Source organism: the organism of the source record quoted next, unplaced genomic scaffold, assembly GCF_019419815.1.
Source record: "Pyrus x bretschneideri cultivar Hongxiangsu unplaced genomic scaffold, Pyrus_bretschneideri_v1 Contig37, whole genome shotgun sequence".
NCBI lineage: Eukaryota > Viridiplantae > Streptophyta > Magnoliopsida > Rosales > Rosaceae > Pyrus > Pyrus x bretschneideri.
Window position 1 is genome coordinate 3,504,029 of NW_025999690.1, and position 26,300 is coordinate 3,530,328.

The following is a 26,300-nucleotide window of genomic DNA, read 5'->3' on the forward strand; positions in this document are numbered from 1 at the left end:
AGTATTCCTCTACACTTATAAATAAGAGAACTTAAGTTTGATTCTTATCAAAAACGAATTTGAACTACATTATTACTAAGACATTGTGAAATTAAGCTCATCCCTCTCTATCAACGTAATAATATCGTTTATTTATATTAAAAAAAAAGAACAAAAAGAACGCAAATCCCTACTTTTACATTGTATACTCCGGGTAACATAGAAAATTCCATATAGACTGGGTAAACAAGTTGGTGCGGATAGCATTGTTGATTAAGTAAAAGAAAGCATATATATATAAATAAGGATAACAAAGTCAAGATACCACGAAAACTCAATTCTACAACTTTCAACAGTTTAAAAACCAATCCATTTTTCAAAATGGAATCACAATCCCTTTTCCGAAACCCAAAAATATAAGAAAATCTAGCCGATTACAAAAGATTCAACACATTGTGATGACCAAAATTTCCTTAATCCCAGGTGGCGGCGGGAGCACCACCTTCAATAATGGGAGGAGTAGCCAGAGCCTGTGCTGGTGGAGCAACCGCATCCCATCCATCTGCTGCTATTGGTGCTGCAAAGCATAAACGGGATGAGTCAGAATAGGTAGACAGGCGAACAACTAAGTTCTAAGGAATTCCAGGTTTCAAGCATAAATATTTCTAACATCCAGCAGAATCCACGAGGAAATGAGCTAACCACAGAAAATGGACCATTTGCATATAGCACGGCAACAATAGCAGTTGGAAGAAAAATAAGCAGCAGAAACAGAGGTACATAATATAAACAACACAAGCGCGACAATTCAGGAACAAAGGTTGAGAGATGAAACCTGCTTCTGCAGTCCATTCAGGAGCTGCTGCAATGGGTGGTGCAGGTGCATCCGTTACCCACTGAGCATCAGATATTGGGGCAGACCAATCACCAACAACAGGTGCAGAAAAATCATTTCCGTACTCAATTGCTGCACCTTCTTCTTCCTTGTCCTTGGCCTCCTCAGGCTCTCTATAGAAGAACAGATCAACCTGCAGCGAGAAATTTGTACGAAGATGAGAAGTTTAGATACAATTCTAAAATTGAGCCATCTAGTCAATTACAAATAATGTACAAAGATTGTTCAGCAGTGGTATCCTATGCTTACCATAACATCCCACTTGTGACCTGGTAGAAGCGAACCACGCATTTGCAAGACCATCCTTGCTAGGAGCCAGAAAAGACATCCAATGCTGTGCTTGCCCTTGTTATTGGCTGGGATGCCAATATCAACATAACGCATTGGAGAATCAGTGTCGCAGAAAGCAATGGTGGGTATGTTTCCAAGAGCAGCTTCCTTAATAGGCTGTGTATACATAAAGAATATTAGAACACACTGAGATAAACAAGCAGAACAGGATTGGGGAAATAAAGAACCACGTAGTATCGCATACAGGATCACAGATAAATTACGATTCAAATTTCATAGCTAATGTTATCATTTTTACTGTTGCAACTGTCTACAAATGAAAATATACAAAAAAAACCAAAAACCACTAGAAATGAAAGAAGATCATAACCTGGCTGTCAGTTCGTGGGTCAGTCAGAATAAGAAGACGGGGCTCATTGAATGATGTCTGAAGCTGATTGGTAAAAGTACCAGGAGTGTGCCTGCCAGCAATTGCATTCGCACCAGTGTGCTGAGCAAATTTCAGCACAGCTCTCTGACCATATGGCCTTGCGGATTGTACAATGATATCCTTTGGGTTTTCAATCGAAACAATCACTCTGGCTGCCAGCTGCAGCTTGTCCCATGTTTTCCCAAGATTTATGATATAGATTCCTGAAAACGGCCAACTCAGTGATTGAGAACTAAATCAGTAGTAGAGGGCCCTGTTCCTCTAACAAACCAACAGCTAAAAATTGACATAGAATAGCGCATATGCACTTCGCAACTAACTCATCGCCACACAACACAAATTATACAGTTGCAGGCTCATGCAGATTTAGAACAAACCGGTGCAATACAAAATAAAAAGGTACCCTTTACAGCAACGAATCGATATAACACAGACATTTCATTTTCTAAAATCAACTAACACATGAAGCTGCTTAAATAGGGAAACGTGTGAATTTTAATTCAAAGGAAAATAACAACAAAATATACCAACAAGAACAAATAACACTAAAGCTATAGTAGTGTACACCAGATCTAGCAAACACATATAAACATACACACACACATAAACCCAGTATACCAAACAATGCTGTCGATCATTTCAGCTAAAATTAGAAGGAACCCACCATTTAAAACACCATAAAACCAAGAAAAACATAATAAAAAATCTGAAATTTCATATTATATTACCAAAAAATTAAGCATAAAAAATAAGTAAATCTGAGGAAGATTAAGGAGGAAATATGATGCATACCATCGTTGCGTCTCTTGAAAACGTATCTTTCCATCTGAAAGTCGCAGTTTTTGGTGCCCAGATGGACCTCGGCGGCCAACATCATCTGAATGTCAGCCTCCTTCTGAGAGAGCTGACGCGGTGCTGCGGCGGTGGTAGCCATCGTCTAGACTTCGACAGAGAGAGAGGGAGATGAGCTTCTGAAAACCCTAAATTGCCTCCGGCGGGTTTTGTGTGCGAGAGTGAGACAAAGCTGCAAGAGTGGGAAGCGGCGAGTTTGTTCGCTATATCTACGGGACGATGGGAGTGAAAAACCCTAGGAGGACGATTAAGATTTCTTCTGTAATATTTCAGCCGTTGGATTATACCAAAGGCTAGGATTTGTAAAAGTCAATGATCCACCGGTTTAGAGTTTTTCACTTCGTTTTGCCTTTTTTTTTTTTTTTTTTTTTTTTTTTTTGTAATACTTATTTTTAGCTATGACTCTAAAATTCGATTTCAAGCTCACTTTGTTTCATGTAACTTAAAAGTCGCTATTTTACGCCTTACTCAAAAATCACTACTTTGCTTTCTAATACTATTTTTTAGTTACATCCCCGAGAGCCCAACAAGCACCTAATACGAACGTGAAACACAATTTTTTTTTTTTAGTACATCGATATTTTTACACTAAGAGGAGAGGAAGTTCGGATAAACCACACAATAGACAACCTAATTTGATATCAAATTTTTCATCTACGAGATTCGAACCTAAAACATCTCATTTCCAAATGAAAAGAAATACCAGACCATGAGAAAAGAGCAAAAAAAAAAAAAAAGAACATGAATACACACGAGCAGTACACCTCTGGTTACCATCAAATTCAGTATAGGCCCACAATGGCCTAGCCCATCAGATTGTGGTCCACTTTTAAATTTACCCGGATCCAAATCCAAAACCCATTTTCTTAAACCCTACAACTATCCCCAACCCTTCGTCTGTATTTCTGGTAAAGCTTCATTCCATAGCCAACAATGGCGGATTCAAAATCAAAGAAATCCGCAAGCAACCCAGAAGACATAGAGCACCTCCGGTCCGACGTAGCCTCCTTCGCTTCCTCTCTCGGCCTCGCCTCCTCTCTCCCTTCCTCCGGCTTCAATGATGTCGATTTTCGCAATCCCGGTCCCAAAAAACCCCACAAGAAGTCCAAACCAGCTCCAATCCAGAACCCCACCAAAACCCAGAAGCCAAACAAGCCGAATTTCAAGCCCAATGAAAACCAGAAGCCGAAACTCACACTTTCTTCACTGGAAGAAAACAGCAACAAGGACAAAGCGAGGAACTTTGAGAAGTTCAAGAACCTCCCGAAGCTGCCATTGATGTCGGCAAACAACTTGGGAGTGTGGTATGAGGAAGCTGAGGAGTTGGAGGGTAAAGTGCTTGCGAGTGGGAAGAAAGTGGAGGTGAAGAATGCGGCGGAATGGAATAGTGTGGTGGCAAAGAAGAGAGAGCTTGGAGAGAGGTTAATGGCGCAGTACGTAGCGGACTACGAGTCTTCGAAAGGGAAGAGTGGGGATATCAAGCTGTTGCTTACTACGCAAAGGTCAGGGACTGCTTCTGATAAGATATCGGCGTTTTCGGTGTTGGTTGGGGATAATCCCATTGCCAATATGAGGTCCCTTGATGCACTTATAGGTAATATTTCATTTTGTAGTTAGTCATTTGTATTTGAAAAAAAAAAAAAAAAAAAGAGGATGAAGGTTATTTACTGCGTAAATGTTTTGAATTGTGTTTTTGTTAATATATGCGGGAACACAATGTTGAATCTTTGAATTGTAGATTGTTCCTTCCGTGACTGTTTGTTTCAGCAAGAAAAGAATTGCTAATAATGAATTCTTCCGGTTATTCTACCTAGATTACATTTGATCTGAGGCTAATTTACTAGAATCCATTTAGAGTATCTTAATTTGATTCATATCAAATTGTCAATCTGACAAATTGCTTCGGTTTTGTTGGAAGCCGCGTCTGGATTCAATCTTTCTATTTGACCTTGATTGTCCTTTTTTTGTTGAATCTTTCTTTTATTGGAACTGGTTGTTTGTTGTAGGAATGGTGACATCAAAAGTGGGAAAGCGATATGCATTTGCAGGGTTTGAAGCATTGAGAGAATTGTTTCTTACAAGGTTCTTTCTCTCTCTCTCTCTCTCTCTCTCTCTCTCTCTCTCTCTCTCTCTCTCTCTCTCTCTCTATATATATATATATATATATGTATATATATAAGAACAACGCACTCCACTTGCAAAGAAAATGAACCTCTCATCAAACCCCCAAAAAAAGTTTGTACTGCTAAACAAGCCCATCCACTACTACCATCAATTCATGACCATGCTACAAAAATTGAGAAGTAGTTCAGTGCCTCATTATAGAAATGATCATGTCTTCATGCTATACTGTATTTATCATCCTTCTTTGCTACATGAAGTAAGTGATTTTTTTGTTTTTCTAGTTTGGCATGTTTCACGATGGTCTGACACTCCTACAAAACATAATGCTCATGTATGGTTTCACAAACAGGAAAGAGTAAAAAATATTAAACATGATAACTGATATGATGTAAATTCTAGTAAGAACCCATTTCCCTTGTGATTTGTAATCATCCACGGCATTTATTTGTCCACTTAAGTTTGTTTTAGAACTTTGACTTCATATTTCTGAGTTTATGCTTCTTACTTTCCTCTGATCTGCATACATGCTTCTCCTTGCCAGTTTGTTACCTGATCGTAAGCTTAAGAACCTCTTACAGCGGCCATTAAATCATGTTCCTGAGACAAAAGATGGTTATTCTCTTCTGCTTCTATGGTATTGGGAGGAGTGCTTGAAACAAAGGTATTTGTTTTTGTTCTTTGTTCCATTTGCACCACAATCTTATCAAATGAATTGTTTTACTTCTAATAGCATACATGGCCAAAAAACTAATGGATTAAACTTGGTGGCTGAAGATTTTTCACTCATTCAAGGAAAAGTACTTCTAGTTTTAACAAGAATGTATAATGTCTCTCTCTCAGGTATGAACGCTATGTTTTTGCTCTTGAGGAAGCATCAAAAGATATGTTACCTGAACTAAAAAACAAGGCATTGAAGGTTGGAGTTTTCTCCGTTTTTCTCCTTTTGTTAATTTTCTCCCTGTGTAAAACCCCCTTTTATGTTCGTTTGTTTCCAGTTATTCCTGAAGTTACAATGTTTCAATATTTATTTTCTGCAGTCACTTTTTTTTTTTTTTTTAATACAATTCATGCCCCTCTTTAAAACAATAATCAAATTGAAATTTGAGCAGCATGTTTGTTAAAATATGCATGTATATATGTATATATATTATGATTTCTTATTGTTTATATTGGTTTACTATATATAAGGTTAAGGCTCAAGTAACAATTAATATGTAGGTTGATTGTTGTAAAAATTTACACATAAAACCTTGATCTTTTCTATTCTCTGTTCTCTTCCAATGTTGTTTGATATAAAAACAAACGATAAGTGTGATGTATCATTTACTCATATGATTTTATGAGGTTTAAGTTTTGCTTAAGCAAAACAAGATTGAAGTTACCACAAAATGAAAAGATGAAATTTAATCGTTGCTTAAGAAAAACAAGATTAAAGTTACCACAAAAGGAAAAGATGAAACTTAATCAATATCTTTTGTTAAGTTTATTTGTTTAATTCTAATGCATATGAAGTTGTTCGTAGCATCTATATTATGCTGATGTGAGAATTTGATTCATACTTTCCTATCCAAATAACTGCTTTCAGACTATATATGTGCTGCTAAAGAATAAATCGGAGCAGGAGCGTAGATTACTGTCTGCACTAGTTAACAAAGTAAGTTTAGAGGATTTTGGCTTCACCTACCTTCATATACCTATTTTTTCCCTTACAACTATCAACTTGCTTCATTGTCTGCTTTCTTTCTTTTGGTTTTGTTACAGCTGGGAGATCCTAAAAATAAAGGCGCTTCTGATGCTGATTTTCACTTATCAAACCTTTTGTCTGATCATCCAAACATGAAGGTACAACCGTTTAGTGCTAAATCTAATTTGTGGGTCTGAGTACTCATCTTGGTGCCTTTGCATCCCATCTTTATACTAAGACCTCCTTTGAACAGGCAGTGGTGATTGATGAGGTGGACTCTTTTCTCTTTCGCCCACGTTTGACTCCACAAGCAAAATATCATGCAGTATGTCCTATCATAAAGATAACACTACTATTAGTTTAATTGCTACCACAATCTGGACCAAGCTTGTAGCACTACTACTTGTTTCAGCTTCCACAGTACATTTTTGTTTGATTGTTTGCCCATAAAATGTTATTGAAATATTGAGTTATATGCAAAGGCTTAAGCTGTCTTACCAAAGTAATTAGGCAGTGAGAACATCCGACAATAACATCATGAAGCGAAGCAGAACCTTTTCTTTTCCTTTTCTAGACGAGATCATGAGACACTGGTATTCTTCCTCTTAACATGTTTACATATGAGCACGCATGTCTTTGTCAGAGACCCTATGGCCAAAGTGCATCAGTATTTAACGTTTCTGTCCATTCCCATTTTGTCTGAAGTATGTGTACATGTAGACAATCTATTAATCTGAATTTTAATATAGAAAATTAGCAATTTTCTTCTTGTTCTTGATTACATCCAATTTGCTAATTTGTGTATTAAAATTATTAGTACTTAAGAGCCATGGATTTGAACTCAAAATGTCACTATACTGCCTGCATTCACTTTGAATTGGTGCAACTTACGAACCTTGTTGAACAAAACTTTTACATATGCAGGTTAACTTTTTGAGCCAAATGCGTCTAAGTCATAAAGGAGATGGATCCAAGGTCGCAAAACATTTAGTCGATGTTTATTTTTCACTTTTCAAGGTAAAGATGAACCGTATCATCTTTTGATTATATTTCTCATTTATCACACTTATGATTTCTGTCCCTAATACACATCCTTTATATCATTGCATTATGATCATTTTTTTGGAATACATTATGGTTATGGCCGAGTTATGTAAATAGAAAATGAATGTTCGCAAAGTAAAATTTCAGGTACTTATTAATGAAGCTACTGCTGGTGAAAAGATGGATAAAAAAGGGAAAGCAGGGTCTAAAAAACCACTCAGTTCTAATGAGGATAAGACTTCATCGGATTCTCATGTTGAATTGGATTCACGCCTTCTATCAGCTCTACTGGTGGTTAGTACAAATACTTCTTGTGTCTACAATATATATAGGATGCATCCTTAGCTTTCATAACAATGTAGCTATGTCATCTCAGATGTTCCTCTTGGTGCCTTTACAAGCTTTTAGTTACTCGTACTGAAAAAGAAAAAGAAAAAAAGGAGAGAGCAAAAAGCTACGCATAAACTATGGGCTTAGAAAAACATTTTCCGATGAACTTACTAACTACTTCTGCTTCCCTTTCACAGGGAGTCAATAGAGCATTTCCCTTTGTCTCCAGCAATGAGGCTGATGACATTGTTGAGGTCCAAACACCAATGCTTTTCCAGCTGGTAAGCTCAGAGCTTTGCTATTCATTACTTGGTAGATGAGCTGTATCTGTGCTTGGAATTTAATCCGGACACTTGTGCAGGTTCATTCTAAGAATTTTAACGTAGGAGTTCAAGCATTAATGCTTCTCGATAAGATCTCGTCTAAGAATCAAATCGTCAGTGATAGGTTTTACAGAGCCTTGTACTCAAAACTACTACTTCCTGCTGCCATGAATACTTCTAAGGCAAGTGGAACTGGATTTGTAATTTTGTATATACTCTTTATTTTACTGTTTTTTGGTTTGTGCTCTTTCTTACGAGTTGTCCATCACACTTGGTTTGTGCTCTTTATTTTACTGTTTTTTGGTTTGTTCACTTGACTCCATTATCAGCTTCAGCAGAAGTTGGGTAGTTTTATAGTATGCAACAATTTTGATTCCTTTCATCCAGTTATATTCTCACTGTCTTTATATGACTTGCTTTTTAGGCTGAAATGTTTATTGGACTTATTCTGAGGGCAATGAAAAATGATGTGAACTTGAAGCGTGCAGCTGCTTTCGCAAAGCGTGTATTGCAGGTATGCACTTATTATGTTCTTATGTTTGTGTCACATACAAGCACAGTCCTGCATCGCTCTACACGCTTTTCTTTTCTGTGGGTTACCTACCTTGTTAATAAAACCCACAAAATGGAATTTGCATCTGTTGGGCTACATTAATCGGGGATTCTTGAAGTTTTTAATGTTAATGTATGCTTCTTGGAGGAAGCTATGCATTGAGCAATAGAGGTTGGTGACTCATGTGCGGCACTTCTGTGGATTTATAACTAATAACTGATTTGAACAGGTTGCGCTTCAGCAGCCACCTCAATATGCATGTGGATGTCTCTTCCTTCTCTCAGAAGTTCTTAAAGCAAGACCTCTGTTATGGTAAGCAGTTCCTGTTTTGGAGATCTGTGCCCTAGATTTACTCAACATGGTCAAATAAACACTTTTCTATTACGCCATCCCCACACAGGAACATGGTGCTTCAGAATGAGTCAGTTGATGATGAACTTGAGCATTTTGAAGATGTTCGAGAACAAACTGATGATAAACCCACCCCTGTGCCAGAGAAACAACTTGATGTTGAGCTTGTGCACAGCAATGATGCTGCCAATTCTGACCATGATTCTTCAGAAGATGACGAGGAGTCCGCTGCCACTTATTCTGAAGATGAAGGTTCTGATGAAGCAGAGGAGTTTCTTGTGACAAAAGGTCAAAATGATCCCAAACCAGCCCTTGCTGGTGGGCAACAACCACAAGCATCATCTGAGAGCCCTCGCTTGCCTGGAGGCTATGATCCACGACGCAGAGAGCCCTCTTATTGGTTAGTTATCTTTTCCAAGCTTCTGTACACATGGATGCTAGAATCAATATTCTTCTGGCAGTTAGTGCAATATGTCATACTTTGTTAGTGAAGAAGAATGGTGACAGAAAAAGTAAAGGTCAAACAAAATTTTCTTTTATAACAACTCACTGCAGGATTTCTTATACTTTGCACCCTTTTTTTTACTTTGAATTTTCTGTTGACTTTCTAATTCTCGTTTCTTTATGAGTGAACAGTAATGCTGATCGTGTGAGCTGGTGGGAGCTGACAGTACTTTCTTCACATGTGCACCCTTCAGTTTCTACCATGGCAAAGACCCTACTCTCTGGGGCGAACATTGTCTACAATGGAAACCCGCTGAATGACCTATCACTTGCTGCTTTTCTGGACAAGTTTATGGAGAAGAAACCAAAGCAAAGCGCATGGCATGGCGGTTCACAAATTGAACCTGCGAAAAAGGTCAGCTTGTTTTTATTTGCTTCTCTTGTTTTCTTCTCTCATGCTGCCGAATGATTGGTGGGGGACAATAGTTATGGGCAGTGCTGAAATATTAGGCCCTTTCCATCTGCAATGCTAACTGAGCTTTTTTTGTTCCAGCTTGACATGGCCAACCAATTAATTGGACCTGAGATTCTCTCATTGGCCGAGGAAGATGTAGCCCCGGAAGATCTTGTCTTCCACAGGTTCTATATGAACAAAATGAATTCTTCAAAGAAACCAAAGAAGAAAAAGAAGAAGAAATCAACTGAAGATGAAGGCGCTGCAGATTTGTTTGACGTGGATGGGGGTGGCGGTGATGATAGTGATAACGAAGAGATTGACAGTATGCTGGATTCTGCTGGTGTTTCTATCGAAGCAGACGGTGACTATGATTATGATGATCTGGACCAAGTTGCCAATGAAGATGATGAAGACTTGGTTGCTAATGTCAGTGATGCTGAGCTGGACCTTCCCTCGGACAGTGGGGAGGGAGAAGACTTAGATGCCATTGCGGACGATGGCCTGAGTGATGATGATGATGCTATTGATATAGGAGATGCAGACGACGGTGACATTGACATAGGTGATGCAGACGATGACATTGACATAGGGGATGCAGATGACAGCTTTGACGAGGATGAGGACGAGAAGAATGTTAAAAGCAAAACTAAACGGAAGCGAGAGAAGCCTGGAGCATCGCCGTTTGCAAGTCTTGAAGAATATGAGCATCTGTTGAATGATAATGTTCCTGCTGAAAAGGAATCTAGAAAGAAGAAGCCAAAGTCACGAAAGAAGAGAAAGTCATTCGATTAGGACCTACCTTGCCTTCTTCGACAGAGTCCCCTTCCTAAAACATCAGAAATTTTTGTTTTGAGCCTCCTAAATATTTTGTACCGTTAACATTTTTTGCCAGAAAAACGTCTGAAATTTTGTTTCAAACTCAGCTGATTGTACCAATAACCATTTTTACCCGTTGGCTTTTAATGAAAGCCTCTACAGCATTGTCTTGTTATTACTTAGGAACCGTGATAACCATTTCATTTTCAGTCTTTCACCGTTTTGTAGTCTGTCAAAATTAAAATAGAGATGAAGATGTTCGAATTTCCTTGTCTTGCACCAATTAAAGTTAGAATAATCATTTAGTATTACAGTTTAATAACATTCTACCTTACTTGTAATCAAGGAATTTTAAATTCGATTTTTCGTAACTTGAACCACATCACTATGTAAAACTTATCCCACTAATTAAAATTAGAATAGTGCTTTATTTGTGTACAATCTTTGCAAAAACCCGTATCAAGCAAGATGCTTATATCATTTAAAACAGAAAGACACTTGTTGAATAATCTCAAAAACACCACGAGGAAAGTAAAACCCTAGCAACTCGAAGTTCAGCCAGTCTTTCCAAAATACAGCACTAACAGAGTAGCATCCATATTGTAGCCCTAACAGAGGAAACCCTAAACGCTAGAAGTAGAACCTACACGTGAAATCCAGCTTGTATTTTCTCTATTTATGTTGCCCTATCCGCTTCAGGAGATGGAGACTTTAACTGTCTTGGGCTTGGGAGGGGGAGGAAGCTTCTCAACCACCACAGTCAGAACCCCGTTCTCACATTTCGCATTAATGGCTCCTACATTGGCATTGTCGGGCAACCGGAACTTCCTTAGTAGCTTCTGGGCCGCTCTCCTCTCCAGCCTGATATACTTGCACCCCTCCTCCTCACCGTCTTCGCGCTTTCTCTTCCCATTGCTCCGGATCACCAGAGTGTTCTCGTCTTCAACCGTCACCTGGATTGCATAACCAAGTCTGTTTACTCTCACAATGCATCAGGACATAAAAAGCGCAGGACATGTATTATTTACGTAAAGTCCGATTGGGCAAACATCCCCTAACTACTTTTTTTTCCCATGATTCAAGAAATATTATAATTAATCTAATCGAAACTTGAGGAGGAAGATCCGAAGACAGGTTCATACGAGAGGACACTGCTTTAGCCAACCAAGTTAAATCAAAGCGCATAACCTAATTTCTTGATCACGATTAACAAGAACAAAAAAAAAAAAAAAGAACTGTACCAAAATCAAGCATTTATACCTGAACGTCAGATTTGGATAGGCCAGGCACATCCAAGAAAAATATATACTCCTTGGGAGTGTCCAAAATGTCAACCGGAATGCTGGACACACCTTTGATCTCGTTATCGGTCTTGTGAGCCCGAGACGGAAACATGAATTTCTCAATGGCCTCCGGGAAGTTCAGTAGCTGGTTCACCACTTCGAACGCACTCGAATCCGCTGCTTGGCTCATTTTTCACCAAAGATTCAGAATCCGCAAGCACAAAAATCTGATAATATTAAGAGAAAGTTTAGTAAACCATTAGCAACTGAGCAATCAAAAGGAGAGATTTGATGGAGAAACACGGGTAAAGTCGAAAGATTTGGTGACCCATTTGAGATAAACGCCTGTTTGCTAAAAAAAATCGGCAATTAGGGAATTTAAGCTGTTTGTTTCTCGGGAAAGTTAAGAGAAAACGAAACAAAACACCGAGTTTTCGAGAAATTGAGAATAGAAGTTGACATAATCAAGTGAAGAAACTAAAAGAAAAGTGACATGGAAAAGATTCTTACATGAAGAAAGTTGTTTGATTAGCGCGGGAAAGCGTTTGGTAGGCCGAAAGATTTGCAGCGACTGATTGTTTGGTTAGTGAGAAAATTGTGGGATATAAAAAGGCAGAGAGTGGAAATTTCGGGAGAATGCAGCTTCCGTCTAGAACAATCGCGGGGTTATCAGCAAATAGAACCTCGGGCATTGAAGGATCCTGACCTTACACGTTTTCCATTCACCGAATTGTGGAACCCTCCCACGGTGTGGTTGGTTTGACGTGGCTGGACAAGAAGCCACCACGTGTGCATGTGCTTACGAATAGACTTGATAATTTCTTACACGATCCATTAATACGACACATAAAAATAACAAATTTTGGGTCAACAATATAATTAATTGGATCGTTATCAGGTCACACGATAAGAATCTATTAATAACAGATTTTTAATAGGTTTACACGAAAATGACAGATAAATAACTCGTTTCGACTAGTTAAGAAAAAAGTTATTTTGATGGTTTTAATTTTGTAAATTACTAAAAAATATTGGCTAATTTTAAAATGCCAAATACAGTAAAAAATTATAATACTTAAGTATCGCTACATCATCGTTTGAACTTTTAAAACCAAAACAAACTCACATGAATAGTATTTTAAAGGGGAGTCAAAATAAATAAAATTCATAATTATTAACGTACAAGTTTGACAGATGTGAAAGCATATACAAACATGCAAAGGTTTCTCAACCTTGAAACGCAACTCTTGCATATCCTTGAACATTTAGTATTTTGTAGTAATGTATTAATGTTTTTTTTATTAGGCTCTTGTTTTGGAGTATGTAATATTTTAAGGGAATTGTTATTAGCATTCTAAAATCTCATTTGGCACTCCAAATTTTCTATAAGTAGAAAGAAAAATACACTTGTGAGGAGTGTAGAATGAGATTTTTGGAATGCTAATAACAATTCTCTACTTTAAAGACGAATATTTATTTTATGTTGTGAATAATATTTATGTGACAATATAGTATGTATATATTAATTTAATATTATGTTCATTTTTTTTTTGTCAAATTATGTTTTTCATTTTCATTATTTATTGATTTAAAATATTTTTTGAATAGGTAATGGGTCGGGATATATTACCTGATAATATTAACGGGTCGATTTCAGATCGGGTCATATTACATGTTTACTTTAACGGGTGTTATATAACATGACCTGTTAAGATATCGGATATGTCATGAAAACAACACGAACACGAAATACACGACACGAATGTCAAGTCTACTTACCATCATGGAAATAGACGCTCATTCTTTTTCACTTTCTATACACTTCTTAATTTTTAGCCGTCCAAAAATTGAAGATGATCAAAGGACAAAAATAAACATGGAGTGTGTGGATAGTAAGGATGATAATTCAACATGTTCAACCTGATAACCATGGATTATTGGCCTAATGGGCGAATTTAGAGATGAAAATTCGAGTATTTTTCAAATATGGAGAAAAATTGTGTGTATTCTTTTGTTACGGTTTCAGATATGTATATAGCGGTCCCTATTAGTATTCGTCCCCAAATCCCTCCTGAATATAATATTATATAATATATATGTATATTTACAAGTACTGAAATTATTTGATAATTTATTTTGTCTTTCTCGTATAATGGTTGTTGTATCTGCTTTTGTCATCCCTTTCCTTTTTTCATGGGACTAATTTGCCTTATTTGGTATCGTCTTTGGTTTATTGTGAACACTTCTCATGAATATTGTTATGTTTTGTTATAATGATTTGAATGTGAATGTTTAAAGACGGAATTAGTATTGATTAAATTGTAATATGTTAGTTGAACGAATAATTTTATTGCATTGACGAAGATGAATATACATTTAACTGATAGGGAAACTGTTACCCAGCGGTATTGTTATCGATATTCTCCGATGGTTAATTTTCGTTATGTATATGATTAAATTTTGTGCTTATGAGAATGGATATGGCATTTCCTGTTTTCAAGCTGAACCGTTGCCATAGCATGTGGATAGCACCCACTCTTCATGAATAAGCAGAATGGACTGGATTTTGAAAATTTTTTACAGAGCATTAAATAATATGAAAATAAATTACTAAAATTGAAAATAAAAGATTTAAACAATTATAAAAATAAAATCTAATGAATAAAACACTTGCATTAAATTTGGCCTAAATAGAATTATAGAATACAGATTGATAATTACATTAACAATTCGATCTACTATTTGATAATTACAATAACAATTCGATCTACTATTTTCTTAAATAAAATGAAACCAAAAGGGCATGCATGTCAAACGTATTACTAAGTGGAGAGAAAGTATGCACAAGGGAACTACTGTAAAGAGGCATCCCGAGGGAAATTATGCAGGACAAGGATTGCATGTCTTTTCATTTTCGGTGCTCTTTCGTGCTTTAGGTTACGATTAAATCACGTCAATATTTTATATTATTATTTATTTTTATATTATTATCTCTATAAAAAAATAATATAAAATGTTATCCAATTAAACTACGTAATTTAACCGTGATCACATAAAATAAGAGAACATAAAAAGGCACTGGGAAGTAGAAGGGCGGACAGTTCTTGTCCATTTATGCAACAACCTTTTAATGATCTTGGAATTGTCAGTACAAAAGTATTATTTAATACGAATCATCTCTATCAAACGTCAATCAATATTGAAGAGCTTTTCATCTGTTTCTTCTTTGTTGCTTCCTAGGGTTTACTGCTATTTTCTACTTAATGAAAAATAAAGATGTTTACGACTAACTAAGTTGCGTACTACCTTTTATCAACATGGTAACTGGTCGTCGGACCTTGTAAATATGGACTGAGTTCTCTTTGTAAAGGGTTTAGTTTTCTTCACTTCATGTGAAAAACTAGAGTCATATAATGTTGGATAAATTATATTTTCATACTTCAGGTTTGGGGGTTTATTTTAATTTCTTACAACATCTTCAAAACATTTTACTTTCATACCTTAAGTACTATTTTATTTCAAAATAATATCTCTGTTACATTTTTTATCTATTGATCTGTTAAATGCTGACATGACTGCCATATATATATGCCACGTGGCTACCAAATGTCTGCCACGTGGCAAATAAAATAAATTTTTTTTTTAAACCTGAATTTTCTCAAAAAAAGAGAATAAATATTGTAAAAAAAAAAGGTAAATTACACTCTCATATCTCAGGTTTGGGATCTATTTCAATTCCTTACAACATCTTTAAAACATTTCACTTTCACACCTTAAGTACTATTTTATTTCAAAATAATACCTCCGTTACATTTTTCATCCATTGATCTGTTAAATGCTAACGTGGCTACCACATATATACCACGTGGCTGCTAAATGTCTGTCACGTGGCAAATAAAATATTTTTTTCATTTTTTTAAAAAACCCTAAATTTTCTCAAAAATTTGAAAAAAAAAAAATTGAAACCAATGCCTTCCCTCCAAAAACCCCTGCGACCCTAACCCAGAACCCAAAAACCTGCAAGAGGGAGAAAACCAAAAAAAGCCCCAGTTCGTCCCACCCGAGCCACCCCTTTCTCCTATCCCCCATCACCCCTCCCAAAAATCCCCCATCGCCCACAAAAATTCCACCCGAGATTATGTGGATCTACCACAAAACCAGTCCAAAAATCATTTCAAACTCAAAGTATTTTCAAAACCCACCCATACTGGAAATCACGAGATCCTGACCCGAGAGGGGGGGAAGGGGAAAGGTCGAGCAACACGGTTTTTTTGGGGGGGGGGGGGGGAACGAACTGGGTTTGGGGGTTTTTTTTTTCCTTCTTCTTCTTCTTCCTGCTGCAGTTTTTTTTTTTTCTTTTTCTTCCTCCCTCTTCTTCTTCTTCTTCTTGCTGCTGCAGCAGGTATTTTGGGTTTTGGGTTAGGGATAAGGATATGGGTCGCTTGGGGGGGGGGGGGGGGGGAGGGGGGGGAGGGATAGTGGGTTTCATTTTTATTTTTATTTTTTTCAATTTTTTTTCTTTTTTTGAGAAAATTTAGGTTTTAAAAAAAATGAAAAAATTATTTTATTTGCCACGTGGCTGACATTTGGCAACCACGTCAGCATTTAACAGATCAATGGATAAAAAATGTAATAGAGGTATTATTTTGAAATAAAATAGTACTTAAGGTATGAAAGTGAAATGTTTTGAAAATGTAAGGAATTGAAATAGACCCCAAACTTGAGATATGAAAGTGTAATTTACCTTTTTTTTTCAATTTTTTTCTTTTTTTGAGAAAATTCAAGTTTAAAAAAAATAAAAAAATAATTTTATTTGCCACGTGGCAGACATTTGGCAGTCAAGTGGCATATATGTGGCAGACACGTCAGCATTTAACAGATCAATGAATGGAAAATGTAACGGAGGTATTATTTTGAAATAAAATAGTACTTAAGGTGTGAAAGTGAAATGTTTTAAAGATATTGTAAGGAATTGAAATAAACCCCAAACTTGAGGTATGAAAGTGTAATTTACCCTATAATGTTTTATAATTAGTAATATTACGTATACGTCATATATAGATTGAAGATGGTTGTAAATAATCTTCTCCTCATAAAATATTCATTTTTGTTTTTGACCAAACTATTAACTGCATGCATGCGAAGATGTACATATAAAATGTCCAAGTTGAACGTGATTACATTGATCAAGCGTTTGATATTACAGGAGACCACTCTCTCTCTAAACATTAGAGATTTGAACTTCAGATTTTGGCTTTTCATCATCCTCATCCCAATTAGTGGTCTTATAGTAGGTTGCATACAAGATGAGCTGCACCGCGCCGGAAAGCGATCCCAAAACATTTGGAAACTACGAAATTATTATAAATAAAAAAAAGGTTAATTAATTACAATAATCAAAATAAGTCTTTTTTAGCTCTTTAAAACTCCTAGGATATTTTGAAAACTTCTTGTTTAGAATATTAATTAATTACCACAACATATTGATCAAATTTAAGGAATGCATAGATGGACCAGACAAATGCCATTGCAGAAGTTGGCGAGTGAGAGGGAAAACGGCATGTCCTTGACGCTCTTTGTCTTGATCACCATTTTCTGCCAACCAAAGAATAGAAAAAAATGTAAATATTTTGATCATCCAAACATTGTCTAAGACATTCAAACGTAGCATAATTCATGAAAATTATTATCCGTACGTACCATGACTGTCAGGGGTGTGGCATACATAATGATGTTGAAGACAATACATAAGATCCCAATTATCCTAGATCGTCCTTGAGGGAACTCGAAGAAGCGTAAAGTAACGAAAACCACAATAGCAAAGAAGGTAGCTTCAACTAGAGGAGCAATGATTATGTTTCGCTGAAAAAAAGAGTTGGATGACTAATCAAGACACTGAAATGTGCAAAAAAAAAATGATGACCCTGGCTTTATTGTTTTATGGTAATCTTACGCGTTTTTTTCCCAGAAGAGTGTTAAGAAGATAGCAAATAGATTAATTCGATGACGAATCCATTGCCATTGATTGTGAGGACATGAAGGCTGTCGGGATGGACAATTGGGCAGCCGTAGAAGGACCACAAAGCACATTTAAGCAAAGTTGCTATATAAGGATCCGGCTTGAATTCCCCGACTGATTTTTGCTTGATGATTTTTAGAAATGTTGGGCTGCAATATTTCCATTGATCATTAAGTACGTTCACATAAGAGAGAGAGAGAGAGAGAGAGAGAGAGAGTACTATTAATAAGATTCTCACTAGAATGCTAAATTTTGAGCTGAGCCCAATATAAAAAAATATATAAGTTAGCTATGTATATATCTCATTAACAATTCAAATAGCTGTATTTATGTACTTATTTTGAATTTCAAAACTTTAGTTTGGCCCATGCATAAATGAGTCTCTAGTAAGGTAAAGAACATGTTTGTCATACAATAACTAGAGAGGGGACAATAAAAAGACAATAATTTTGAGGCAACATATATCTGGATTTGAATGGAAAATTTTTCTCATGCGAAAACCTTTCACAGGACGTAGACCCACAAATAAAAAATTTCACCTATTGTGAGGGACTATTGTGTGAATGGTGGTCGCATACGGATACGGTAGTCCGTTCATAAGACTTTCTCCTCCATGCACATGCATGCATTGTGAGTACTCTTTTGAAATTTGATGATAACTAATAGTGTATTAGAACCCGCAAGCATTAGAAAAAAAGCAAGAAAACCAGATGGTAGAAAGCTAGAATTAAAGAAAAATGGGAAAAAAATAAAATAAAATAGAAGGTAAAACCAAATGCCAATTAGAATTACTGACCAATAACAATTGTTCTGATCACGAGGGGGTTCACCATTTTTGGGGACAAAGAGTATACGATGACAGAACTAGCCCCATTGGAGATGTGCTTGATGAGGATTAATTTTGAGAAGTTTAGGTTTATTTAAAGGGGCAGTCTTCCACAATTTAGTTTTTTTTTGTACAGCTTTTCGTTTCGAATCTAATGTGACACAATGCGCTGTGTAGCTGACATGCCTCCAATGGTATCCCTAGTTGAAGGTTTGCAAAGTTTTTTTCTGTTTCCTTTACTTCTACTATATATTAACTCGATTTCTGTTTTTATTAACTAAAAATTTTTAAACTGGCATGACGAGTAATGCTGCGGTATCTTCTGGAACTTTTCTTCTAAGAGAAGAACGGCTGTGACGACGCCCAGTAGAAAGGTTTTTTTTTTTTTTTTGGGTCAATGAAATTTCATTCCACGGGCAAAGCAGATACGTACACCAAGGCAGCTCACTCCCAAAAGGAAGAAGGAGCCGAAGTAACTGTATTCTCCAACACAAATGAGAGGTTACAATAATGGACAAGGATTGTCTGCCCTGTCATTTCTAGTGCTCTTTTGTTTTATGTGGTTATGGTTAAGTCACGTTAATATTTTATATTATTTTTTTATAAAAATGATAAAACAAAAATGAATAGTAATATAAAATATTAAAATGACTTAATCGTGATCACATAAACAAAAAAGCACGAAAAGACATCAAAAATAAAAGGGCAGACAATTCTTGTCCTACAATAATACGACTAAACACAGATTGTTATAGCCACCCAAAAATAAGGCTGCAGCCAAAAGAACCAACCAGCATCAACAAATGGTCATAGAAAAGAACAGGTTATTGCGATTAGGTAATCTTTCTCATAAAAGTAGATTATCATGAAAATGGTCATTGAGAAGTTCACTTTGTCATTCTATGTTGAATTTTATGGGGTACTTTCACATGTCTTTCATTTTTTAGGGAGTAAATTACTAATTTCACGTTATATCAGTAAAAAGTAAGAATTTAAATTATAAAACAAATGAAAACTTAAGGTCTCTTTAATTTAATAACTATTTCATTTTAACTTTTAAGTTTCAAAAAATGAAGTTAAGATTAATACAACGTTTAATAACGAGGAATATGTCAACATTGTCAAGAGACAATTTTGATTTTGGATCTGGTCAATATGCTTTATTTATTTGTAATTAGTTTTATGTCAATGAGGCAAGCCCATGGTTTTTATCTTTATATATAAAACCCAACAATCCTTTTTGATGTGACATCCCGTCCCGAAACTATCGAACCGTACGTGTGAAATGACCATTTTACCCCTAGTTTGTTCTATTATGTTTTTGGTGTTTAGTGTGGTGTGGACATGTGTGGGGGTCACACACACACACATTCACACTTGCTTTCTCTCCCTCTCCCTCTGACTTTCCTCTCTCTCTCTCCCCCGAGCTCCATTTCTCCTTCTTCCCTCTGTAAACGTACGGACACACACACACCCACCCTAAAACGTCACAGATCGAGGGATCCAAGACTACCATTGAACTCGTGGAGCTGAGAGGAGTCTAGTGGTGCCATTTTCAGGTAAGAATCTCGACGTTTTCACGTCGATTTCACAAGGTCCGTTTTGGGTCACTATTCATGCAAACCTAATCTAGTATGTTTTTGGACATTTTAAGCTTGTAGATGTGTTAGTGAGGTTCCCAGGAGCTTGGGAGTGCTTCGTTGGGTGAATTTGGACGTCGGGAAAGCTTGGTTCAAAGTTGGCCGAACTTGGATCGTTGTTGCAGGTGAGATTCTTTGATTTTTAGGCCTTAAAACTAGTTTAACGTGAATCTACTAGTCCTAAGCTTCATTTTGGTATAAAGAACGTGAAAAATGGTTGAAAAACGAGTGAGAAAACAAAGTTGGAAAATTTGCAGTTTTCCAGCGACGGCGCCGGCGGCGGTGGCTCGCCGGAGAAGGCAGGGGAATATTCCGTTAGGGTTTAACAGAATATTCCTAACGGACAGTAACGGCTTCAGTCAAGGTTAACGGAATATTCCAGGGAATATTCCTGACGGCGTCACTTGACGCCGTCAGCGTGCAGGTCACGTGGCCACGCGTGGGGGCGCGTGGACCCGTGTCTGTGCTGGCGCGTGGGGGCGCGTGACGTGTCCAAAAATTATTTTAAAAATATGGTTGTGATCGTGAGGTTGTGTAGATCACGTTGGTATATTCATTTGTCCATTTTGAGCAATGTATGAGAAGTTATTTTGAATGGACAGTTATGTGCTTTAAAGTTAACGTTTTTTTAGTTAATTCGCATATAGGTGACACGTATCCCGAGGACGAACGTGCACATTCGAGGCAGGGGGGCTACGACCCTTCTACATACCAGTGAGTGGGCTTTTGTTTTCCGTATATACCTATATACATGTTATTTCCCAGGAATTAGTATAAATGCTTCGTTTTACGCCATTAATTTTATATGTTTGAGTATGCATGATTAGTGGCACATGAATTGGTTTATATTTATTATTACGTCATTTACATATATGTTGGTGCTATGGCGGCCCAGGTAAGTGCCAGGTAAGCATGGTTTATCATTTGCATTAAATAACGATTAGAGGTGCTTAGAGAGCTCATAACCTGCACCCCCGGTGTTAGTGCTCCCGCCAGAGTAGGGCATAGTCCTTCACGTGTCGTTCACCTCCCGCACCACACGCTCAGCTTGAATCCAAGTTAGGTGCACAGTCCTGTCGTACAGACCACTATAGGTGGTTCCGACTCGTAGGTGACCCGCGATTATTCGCACAGTCTTCACGTGATCGTAGCACTAGAGCGTCATATGTATTACACCCAGGCTTGTCGTACAGACCACTATAGGTGGTTCCGACTCGTGGGCAGGTTTAGGGAGATAGTGGTGATTTGAGCTCTCGATTCGGCCGTACAGGTCACTTAGGGGACTCCGGCTATCAGTTTATTATGCTATTGATGTGATATACATACTTGAGCACTTGCATGTTATTATGAGGCGTTGAGCATGACGGCATACATTTGAGCATGTTGGCATACCCTTGAGTATACTTGACATATTTATACCTTCGTATGTATGTTATTCTCTGGGAAGTATACATGTTTTACGGCGAGGGGTTATATTATGTTTTATGAAATGGTTTTCTAAGAGATTTGTTTTGCCCACTCACGCTTTTGTTTTTGCGCCCCTCCAGGTTCTAGTAGCTTAGCGGGTTTGGTGGTTTTCCCGGAGGACGTCCCGGCATTCTGACAGACACCCATCTACGTAGGGTCACCTTCGGGTGTACTATGGTTGTAAAGTTTCCTTTGGACTGCTGTAGGCTTAAAGCTCTGATTTAAGCGTCTTACTTTTACTAGCACATACTTAACACTTTTTATTTGCTAGTTTTAAATTATTCGCACTTTTATATTACTGTTTCTAGCTTCCGCACTGTGCACATGGCTACGTCACTTCCACGTGGCGGGCAGCATGCCCTGATCTCGGTTGGGGTGTGTCAGTTTGGTATCAGAGCTTAGGTTTGGCAGTCCTGTGTCTTTTGTGAGTATTCTAATGGTTTTGGTGCCTTCTGTCAGAATTATGCCGCCTCGTCGGGAACCACGCTGTTCAGATGAGTCTAGTTTCCCCGATATCACTCAGCTGGGGGAAGCTATTGCTACTGCTATCCAGGCAGCTATCCGCCCTCCCCAGAGGACTCCTCTGGAAACGATGTATAATCTGAAATTGGATAAGTTCTATGGTCACGAGGGGCACGAGGCTGCGGAGCGTTGGTTGGAGCATATTGAGAAGACTTTCCGAGTGTTGAACAACCAGGGGAATCTCCCTGTTGAGAGATGGGTCGAGACGACTTCATGGTTTCTGGGTACGGAGTCTGCATCATGGTGGGAGCAGGAGCTTCGTAGTTTGACTCCAGCCGAGAAGACTGACTGGAATGTTTTTATTAGGTTGTTTAAGAGGAGATTCGTGCCCCCAGAGTATATTGATTGCAAGAAACAGGAATTCACTGAATTGAAACAGCGGAAGATGTCTGCGAACGAGTATTATCGGAAGTTTACTGACTTATCTCGCTACCACCATAAGATTGCTAGTAACCCAGCGGAGATGCTTCGCCGTTTTCGCATCGGCACTAAGAAGAAGTGGTGTTCGATGTCGACCTCCACTCATTGTGATACCTACCAGGAGTTCTATGAGGTTTTGCTGAGAGTCGAGGACTCTGAGAACATGACGAGTGAGAGTGATGAGAATGAGAAGAGTGGTAATCAGAAGAAGGACGACAAAGGTAAAGGTCAGGCATTGCTCGGGCCTCGTCAGACTCAAAACTTTAAGAGGGGTGGTAACAGCTCTAGCTCTTCTAGTGGTCGTTACAGTGCCACGGGTCAGGGACGAGGAGGTAGATTTACTGGTGGTTTTCGAGGCCAGAGACAGGGGGACGGTGGTCGAGGTAGGGCCCCACTTTGCCGAAGGTGTAATAATCGGCACACGGGCGAGTGTAGGCGGGGCAGTAGTGGTTGTTTCACTTGCGGGCAGATAGGGCATCGAGCCGCGCAATGTCCCCAGAGTCAACAGCAGAGACCGCAGCAGACTTTCCTGCCACCGCCTGCCCCTATCCAGCAGATTCAAGGTCCTAGTGGTTACGGACAGGCAGGTCGAGGTGGTGCCTACCACTACCAGGGTGATGCTGTTCCCTATGCCCCGGGACAGTATCAATATCCTCAGGACCCCTACTCCCAGGGTGGTTACCTTCAGTATTCGGGCGGCTATATGCCGTATCCTCCAGCTTCAGCCGGCGGTTCTCAATGGTATCAGGGAGGACAGATTCAGCCTGGAGAGATTGCTACTAGCAGTGCAGGGTCTTCTAGACAGACCGGTCAGCCCAGTCAGGGGCGTAGTACGCAGGGTCGTGGTGCTCAGGCGAGCAGAGGTCGTGGCGGACGGCAGCAGGGCCAGGGGCGTATACACAACATTTCTCTACAGGATGCTCAGAACAACCCGGATCTGATTATGGGTATGTTAAATATTCTTGGTTATTTTGCTAGAGTCTTAATTGATTGTGGAGCTACACATTATGTGATTTCTCATACATTTGCTCAAGTGACACAACCTCGCCCCACACCTCTAGGGTATGATTTAGAGTTCGCTATGCCTAGAGGGGAAAGATGTATTGTAGATCGTGTGTACCCAGGGTGTCCAGTGATAGTTGAGGGTGTGATGATGCCAGCTGACCTTATCCCGTTAGATATTGTTGATTTCGATGTGATTTTGGGCGCGGATTGGTTGCACCCCAATCGTGCCAATATTGATTGTTACGGGAAGATAGTTACATTTCGTCATCCTGGACTACCCGTGGTTACCTTTGTTGGTGAGCAGAGTGGGGTGAGACATGGTGTTATTTCGGCGTTACGAGCGAAAAAGTTGTTGACTAAGGGTTGTCAGGGGTATTTAGCCCATGTGGTGTTGGATGAGGCTCTTCCTTGTGGTGTTGAGGACGTGAGGGTCGTCCGACACTTTCCAGATGTTTTCCCCGAGGATTTGCCTGGGTTACCACCAGATCGAGAGTTGGAGTTCACTATCGAGTTGCTTCCAGGTACTAATCCTATTTCGTTGACTCATTACCGTATGGCACCTGCTGAATTAAGGGAATTGAAGGTGCAGCTGCAGGAATTAGTGGATAAGGGTTTTATTCAGCCTAGTACTTCGCCTTGGGGCGCTCCAGTGTTGTTTGTGAGGAAGAAAGACGGAACTTTGAGGCTGTGTATCGATTACAGGCAATTGAACCGGGTGACGATTAAAAACCGTTATCCGTTGCCTCGTATCGATGATTTATTCGATCAGCTTAGAGGTGCTTGTGTGTTCTCTAAGATTGATTTGAGGTCTGGGTACTACCAGCTGAAGATTAATAGGGATGACGTTCCTAAGACGGCGTTCAGGACTCGTTATGGTCATTATGAGTTTCTGGTTATGCCGTTTGGGTTGACGAATGCACCGGCAGCTTTTATGGATTTAATGAACCGGGTGTTCCAGCCTTATTTGGATAGGTTCGTGATTTTTTTTATCGATGATATTCTGGTGTATTCTAAGTCGAAGGCGGAGCATGTTCGACATCTTACTTTGGTGTTGAAAAGGTTGCGGGAACATCAATTATATGCTAAGTTTAGCAAGTGCCAGTTTTGGCTAAATCAAGTTGCGTTTCTGGGGCATGTTATTTCTGCTCAGGGCATTCTGGTTGACCCTCAGAAGGTTGCGGCAGTGGAGAATTGGGAACAACCGCGAACCGTCACCGAGGTGAGGAGTTTTCTTGGTTTGGCGGGGTATTATCGGAGATTTGTTAAGGGTTTCTCGGTGATTGCCTTACCATTGACGAGACTAACGAGGAAAGATGTTAAATTCGAGTGGGATGATAGGTGTGAACAGAGTTTCCAACAGTTGAAGCGTTGTCTCACTCAAACACCTGTTTTGGCACTCCCGGACGATAGTGGTGATTTCGAGGTTTATAGCGATGCTTCCTTGAATGGTCTGGGATGTGTGTTGATGCAGCATGGTAGGGTGATTGCTTATGCTTCACGTCAGTTAAAACCCCATGAGTTGAATTACCCTACTCATGATTTGGAGTTGGCCGCTATCATTTTTGCGTTGAAGTTGTGGAGACACTATCTTTATGGTGAGAAGTACAGGATCTTTACTGATCATAAGAGTCTCCAATATCTTTTTACTCAGAAGGAACTTAATCTTCGTCAGCGGAGGTGGATGGAGTTGCTCAGCGATTACGACTGCACGATTGATTACCACCCTGGTCGTGCGAATGTAGTTGCTGATGCGCTTAGTCGGAAGTCTCAAGGCCGCATTAATGCGTTGTATGCAAGCCGTATTCCTCTTTTGGCGGACTTGCGTGCTACAGGAGTGAGGTTAGAAGCAGAAGATCGAGATGTGGCTTTACTTGCTAATTTTCAAGTTAGGCCCATCTTAGTTGATCGGGTGCTTGCAACCCAAGCAGCTAATGAGCAGACTCAAGAATTAATCCAAGCTCGAGAACAAGGTAGAAGGAGAGACCTCAGAGTACGTGAATCGGATGACATGTTGATGCAAGAAGGAAGAATGTTCATGTCGAATGTTGTGGATTTAAAGAAGGAAATTCTGGATGAAGCACATATCTCGGCTTACGCCATGCATCCAGGAGCTACTAAAATGTATCATACCATTCGACCATTTTATTATTGGCCGGGTATGAAGAGGGAGATAGCCGAGTATGTGAGTAGGTGTGCCATTTGTCAGCAGGTTAAGGCAGAAAGGAAAAAGCCGTTTGGATTGTTGCAGCCGCTTTCTGTTCCCGAGTGGAAATGGGAAAATATCACCATGGATTTTGTGTACAAGCTCCCGCGTACACATAACGGTTTTGACGGCATTTGGGTGATCATTGATCGACTCACTAAGTCCGCACATTTCATTCCAATGAGAGAGAAGTATTCTTTGAGTCGATTGGCGGAGTTGTTCATCTCGAAAGTAGTGAAGTACCATGGAGTTCCGGTGAGTATTGTCTCGGATCGTGATCCACGTTTCACATCTAAGTTTTGGATGGCTTTCCAGGAAGCTTTAGGTACGAGACTACTCTAC

General features: G+C 38.8%; 3 protein-coding genes and 1 pseudogene across 3 annotated transcripts; 1 reads left to right on the forward strand and 3 right to left on the reverse strand.

Moving 5' to 3' along the window:
- Positions 1-252: 252 nt before the first annotated feature.
- Positions 253-2,608, reverse strand: LOC103948603 (40S ribosomal protein SA). Its single transcript, XM_009359651.3, has 5 exons — positions 2,388-2,608; positions 1,536-1,798; positions 1,124-1,321; positions 815-1,007; positions 253-556 (listed from the first exon to the last, which is right to left on the reverse strand). Exons 1-5 carry the CDS (start codon positions 2,527-2,529, stop codon positions 453-455), a joined length of 900 nt encoding a protein of 299 aa, XP_009357926.2. The 5' UTR covers positions 2,530-2,608; the 3' UTR covers positions 253-452.
- Positions 2,609-3,343: 735 nt separating this feature from the next.
- On the forward strand, positions 3,344-10,751 carry LOC103948589 (protein SLOW WALKER 2). The gene is made up of 16 exons (XM_009359632.3): positions 3,344-4,041; positions 4,454-4,529; positions 5,113-5,232; positions 5,412-5,487; positions 6,157-6,225; positions 6,333-6,413; positions 6,509-6,580; positions 7,180-7,272; positions 7,447-7,593; positions 7,827-7,910; positions 7,991-8,134; positions 8,377-8,466; positions 8,735-8,817; positions 8,906-9,256; positions 9,493-9,715; positions 9,854-10,751. Exons 1-16 carry the CDS (start codon positions 3,381-3,383, stop codon positions 10,547-10,549), a joined length of 3,066 nt encoding a protein of 1,021 aa, XP_009357907.2. The 5' UTR covers positions 3,344-3,380; the 3' UTR covers positions 10,550-10,751.
- Positions 10,752-10,981: 230 nt separating this feature from the next.
- Positions 10,982-12,527, reverse strand: LOC103948601 (17.4 kDa class III heat shock protein-like). Its single transcript, XM_009359648.3, has 3 exons — positions 12,367-12,527; positions 11,834-12,083; positions 10,982-11,526 (listed from the first exon to the last, which is right to left on the reverse strand). The coding sequence occupies exons 2-3, from the start codon at positions 12,044-12,046 to the stop codon at positions 11,269-11,271; spliced, it is 471 nt and encodes a 156-aa protein (XP_009357923.2). The 5' UTR covers positions 12,047-12,083; positions 12,367-12,527; the 3' UTR covers positions 10,982-11,268.
- Positions 12,528-17,077: 4,550 nt separating this feature from the next.
- Positions 17,078-25,792, reverse strand: LOC103948627 (annotated as a pseudogene).
- Between the last annotated feature and the right edge of the window lie 508 nt (positions 25,793-26,300).